This window comes from Vipera ursinii (assembly GCF_947247035.1).
Source record: "Vipera ursinii genome assembly, chromosome: 2".
Lineage (NCBI taxonomy): Eukaryota > Metazoa > Chordata > Lepidosauria > Squamata > Viperidae > Vipera > Vipera ursinii.
The window spans coordinates 173,029,706-173,034,410 of record NC_139513.1 but is presented as its reverse complement, the minus strand read 5'-3'; the positions used below and the strand labels follow the sequence as shown (position 1 = coordinate 173,034,410).

General features: G+C 43.5%; 1 protein-coding gene across 1 annotated transcript; it reads right to left on the bottom strand.

The window, feature by feature from the left end:
* Nucleotides 1-2,180: 2,180 nt before the first annotated feature.
* GPR173 (G protein-coupled receptor 173) lies at nucleotides 2,181-3,376 on the bottom strand (the record flags this gene model as incomplete). The annotated part of the gene is made up of 1 exon (XM_083355096.1): nucleotides 2,181-3,376. Exon 1 carries the CDS (start codon nucleotides 3,291-3,293, stop codon nucleotides 2,181-2,183), a length of 1,113 nt encoding a protein of 370 aa, XP_083211222.1. The 5' UTR covers nucleotides 3,294-3,376.
* Nucleotides 3,377-4,705: the final 1,329 nt, after the last annotated feature.

Below are 4,705 nucleotides of genomic sequence, written 5' to 3'. Positions count from 1 at the left end.
CTTTATTCATTTCCCCTTTAAAAAACAACAACAATTTTGTTCATGTCTCTTTCCAGAAAAAGCATTCTGGAAAGCATCTGTTCATCTGCCATATTTTTCAAATATGGTTCTCCATAGGGTGGCCGTAATGCTGGCCAGTGATTAAGGCCATACTGTGGTGGCAGGACTGGAGGGTAAGACGAACAGTCTTCTTCAGAGGCAAAAGTAAACATCAGAGTCCTTTGGAGGGAAAAAGTTGGGGAAAACCCCAATCTCTACACTAAATTCATCTGGTTCCCAATATCCTGCCCCCGATCCCAGGCTCTGACTCTTCCATCTCCTGAACTAATATTCCCCCAGTTCTTTCCCTGACATGTAGCCCTCTTCAAGTGTCCCATTTGCCTTTCTCATACAATACTGGCAACAGTGCCTCTTCCAGGAATCACTCTCCAACACTTCTTTTCCCCCTAATTTTTTTCTCCCAGCCCATGCCTCCCAATCCCATCCCATAAGGAGCATTTCACTGCAAACAGTAACCATGTCCATCTCAGCAGGATCAAACTATATGGCCAGGTATTGGCCAGGTTGAATTTGGAGAGTTCCTGCTTTGGAAAATGCAACAATGGGGCAGGTGGGTCATATATCTAAGTATGAACTCAACCAGTCATAGTTTCTCCGGTTCCAAACCCCAAACTCTACTCACATTTTTGGATGAAAAGAGAATCGGGAATTTTGATTCCTATAATTTCCCTGCCCTCATTACAATTTAGGTGTGACATTTTCTCTCCCAGTTTTGTAACCTGTACACTCATATTTTCTTTTACAGGCTGTTTACCCGCCCCGTTTTTTCTAGGACTGATTTCTATTTTAGTGTTTAGCAGCAAAACTAGGGTGCCTTTTCTAACTGAAGAGGCACGTTGTCCTCTTTCTATCAATAATCCAAAGACCAATAGCTTGTCTGCTGGAATAATGCTGAAATATGGGATTTTAAATTTGGGCAGTTAGCTTCTTACTTAAACTGTAAACATCTCTCACCAGGAGGTGCAGAAAATATTGTCATATGTGGCATGGGTCTGATTACTGATGTTTCATATGTTTTGAATATTTGCAAGTAGTAAGGGGAGGGGCTACAGAAATACATAAACCTTGTTTGTTGCTTTTCATCTTAGCAGATAGAATATGTACTATGATGCTGACATCATGCCTTATGATTTCCATGTAGCCACCTTACATTTATCTGCAGCCTGGATGCATTCTGCTTTGCATATTGATATATCATTTCCCACTCTTAAGGGAAAGGTTTCTCCCCATCACCACTACAGGCCTCTCCCCACCAAATGCTTCTCCTGCATCTTCCTCCTTGCATTGTTCCAGAGTGACATGGTCTACAGGGTCTTGGATTGGTTGCTGCCATGGCAACTGAGGTGGAGTTTCCCAAGCTCCCTGGTTACTGCTTCTGACAGACAAAGAGCTAAGTCATGGCTTGCTCCAAGGCATTCCCTTGAACAATTCTGGCTGCTGCCTCCTTTCCTCCGCCCTCTCTCAGCCCATCCTCCACAGCCCCACAAATTCTGAGATCAAGTGGAATTTATTTCATTGATGGAGTTACTGGATCAGAAAATTAATCTTCTATAAAAGTACATTCCATCAATAAGGACCCCTTTTCATTGTCACCCTCTAGCTGTAAAACCAAACAAAACCACGGAGTGCAAACTCTTTCTGCTCCAGTAAGTGGAATAGTTCTGGCTTCGCTCTGGGAGACCAAACCCAAAAATCTAACTCTGGCCTACTTTCAAAGCAATAATGGGTATTAAGAAGCTAGGGATAGAGTTTTTTAGGGCCAGTCTTAAATAATTTGATAGAGTTTGGGGATTATAAAACCAGGAAAGCATAGAATATTTTTCACCTCTTCTGAGAACTGATGGAATACTACTAGGGACCAAATACTGTTGTCATATGACTCTGGATTTACCCCAGAGGAACACAGACCAGAATCCAGCTCTGGTCTCATAGCAGCTAATGGATGATTTTGATAATTGCCCTTAGACAACAGAGAGATCAGAGTGTTTGTGATACAAGTACTCTAGGAGACAATGACCCATTGCAGGGGAAGAAAAACCTCGTGTGACGTATAAGGAAAAAAGAAAAACAAATTCAGTTGGCGTGGGTGGGGTGCATTCTAGCCAACCTTTTAGCATTCCTCACATCACACAGTAAGGCTCTCTGGGCAATTCAGGCTCTGTCCTCCAGCAGGGAATGTGGGCAATCAAGCCTTTCTTGAGGTCTTTGTTGAGTAGAAAGCAAACTATGGGATTGACAGCAGCTTGGGCAAAGCTCATCCAAACGGCTGTGGAGAGGTAGCGGTGGGGGATGCTACAGGCTTTGACAAATACCCTCCAATAACAGGCCACAATGTAGGGTGACCAGAGCACCAAGAAGAGCAAAGTGATGACGTAGAACATCCTGCCTAGCTTCTTCTCAGCCTTGAATTCTTCCATGCCCAGCAATCGCCGATTGGCAGCATGGGCATTCTGCCGTATGCCCAACAATGTAGGAGGCATGGGACCACGGCCAAAGCCAGCAATCCAGTTGGCTGCAGCTTGTCCAGTGGCTCCAGGTCCATGGAACGTCCAGTTCTGGCTGATAGCTGGAACCATTTGGACAGGCTTCATCTTACGATGGCGGTACTCAAAGAGCAGTAGCTTTATATAAACCACATGGGTGGCGAAGATCAGCACGGCTAGCATCAGCATGAAGCCTAGGGTGTCATTGGCTTTGAAGTAGCGGTGCTCAAAGATGCATTGGTCTTCCTCACGAATGAACTTGTAGGTCCCAACATCAAAGACTGGTGGAAAGGCCATAGCCACTGACAAAGTCCACACCATGCAGATGACAGCAATGCACGTCCAGAAAGTCATGCGTTTGGCATAGAAGCGGTGGTGGGCCACAGCCATATAGCGAGTGACACTGATGCAGAAGAGGAGAAAGGCAGCATGGAAACAGAAGAGAACAGCCATGAAGGCCACAATCTTGCAGCTCAGTACACTGTAGGTCCAAGCAGAGCCATGGCGGATAGAGACGAGAACAAAAGGAAAGCAAACAGCTGAGCGAATCACATCAGCCAGGCACAGATCCAGTAAGAAGTAATAGGGGGCCTTGTGGAGGCCACGCTCTTTCAACACCAGCAGCGAGAGAGACAGATTCCCTGCTAGACTCACACAGATGATGAAGCCCAGGAGTAGCAGCTTGGCATACGTGGAAGCTGTACTGGGTGCTGAGCCATGGCCCTCTTCAGTCTCATTGGCACCGGCCATCTTTAGGCTGGGGAAGAAAAGGGGGAGCCTGGGTCAGTGGCAATGTGCCTGGTGATGGCCCATGTCCCCGGTACTAAAGGGAGGCATTCTCTGTAAGGAAAGGAGAAAAATATGGAAAAGGAAGAATTAATCAGTTGTCATATAATAACTTTTTCTCACCGTACTGAAATCAAGCCCTAAGATTATATTCTGGAATAATCAACATCTCACCCATTGAAATCAATGATGACTCAGAGTCTTTAAAGGAAAAACTTGGGGTTTGGGGTGTTGTTGTGTTTTTGCATAGATGATGAAAATAATCTGGACAAATTAATATTAAAGTGATCTCCAGAACATTTTAATGTTCTAAAGATTTGTAAAGTTGCAGGGGATTTAAGAGCTTGGTCAGGATTTGGCAGGAGGGGAGACACTAGTACCCAATGCAAATACAGTAGGAACACCAAAATTGGCCTACAGAGACTCAGTCAGTTGTGCCACCCTGAGCACAGGGAATTTTCTTCCTCACACATACACGTACACAAACACACACACACAAGATCTCTCTCTCTCTCTCTCTCTCTCTCTCTCTCTCTCTCTCTCTCTCACACACACACACACACACACACACATGTTCCTGCCCTTCTTGTAAAAGCTTTTTATACATAATATTGTCTTTCAATCTCACAATACTGCAATTAAATTAAAAAGAGACAACTTATTAAGCCATGATGTCATTAATCATAGTTCATTGCATGTCATAAACCGTGTGTTCCCCCATAACTCTAATTTATAAATTGTACTTTATCAATTGTACTTTATCATGCTGGATTCATGTCCGGTTAATCCATAAACACTCCTTTTTTAAAACAAGTTATGGCTTAGTAATATGCGAACCCAGTCATTGACTGGCTGAGTAGGGTTTTACGTATAACTATAACTTTACAAACTGACTCCTCACTGATGAGAGACCCTCCCTGTCAGCTGCAGTTTCTTATCCTATAGAAGAAGCATTTCATCCATTCACTGTCACTTTAAGACCTATTGGAAATGAACCTCATCCTATGTTTATAAAATAAGGACTGTTTCTACCCTGGAAATATTTTGCATTAGAATTCCTCTGAGATTGATTTTCCCCCACAAGATCCTATTTCCAAACTTCCCAAAAAAAGACAAGCAGCTTTCCAAGCTAGCCATTAAGATAGGCTCAAATGTCTGGTACAGATGCAAAGAGCAAGAAGACTGAGAAGGTCTAGGATTTACCCACTCCACACATAAATTTACATCAAAAACAAACTAATCAAGTTAGGGGAGAAGGGGGAGATAGGAGCTGTCAGAATTCTCAGGAGAAGCCATAACATTTAAACTGGTGTGGAATAAATACATGTTTGTAATTTTTGAGTATTCCCATACTGCCAAGCTGCTTCGTATATTTT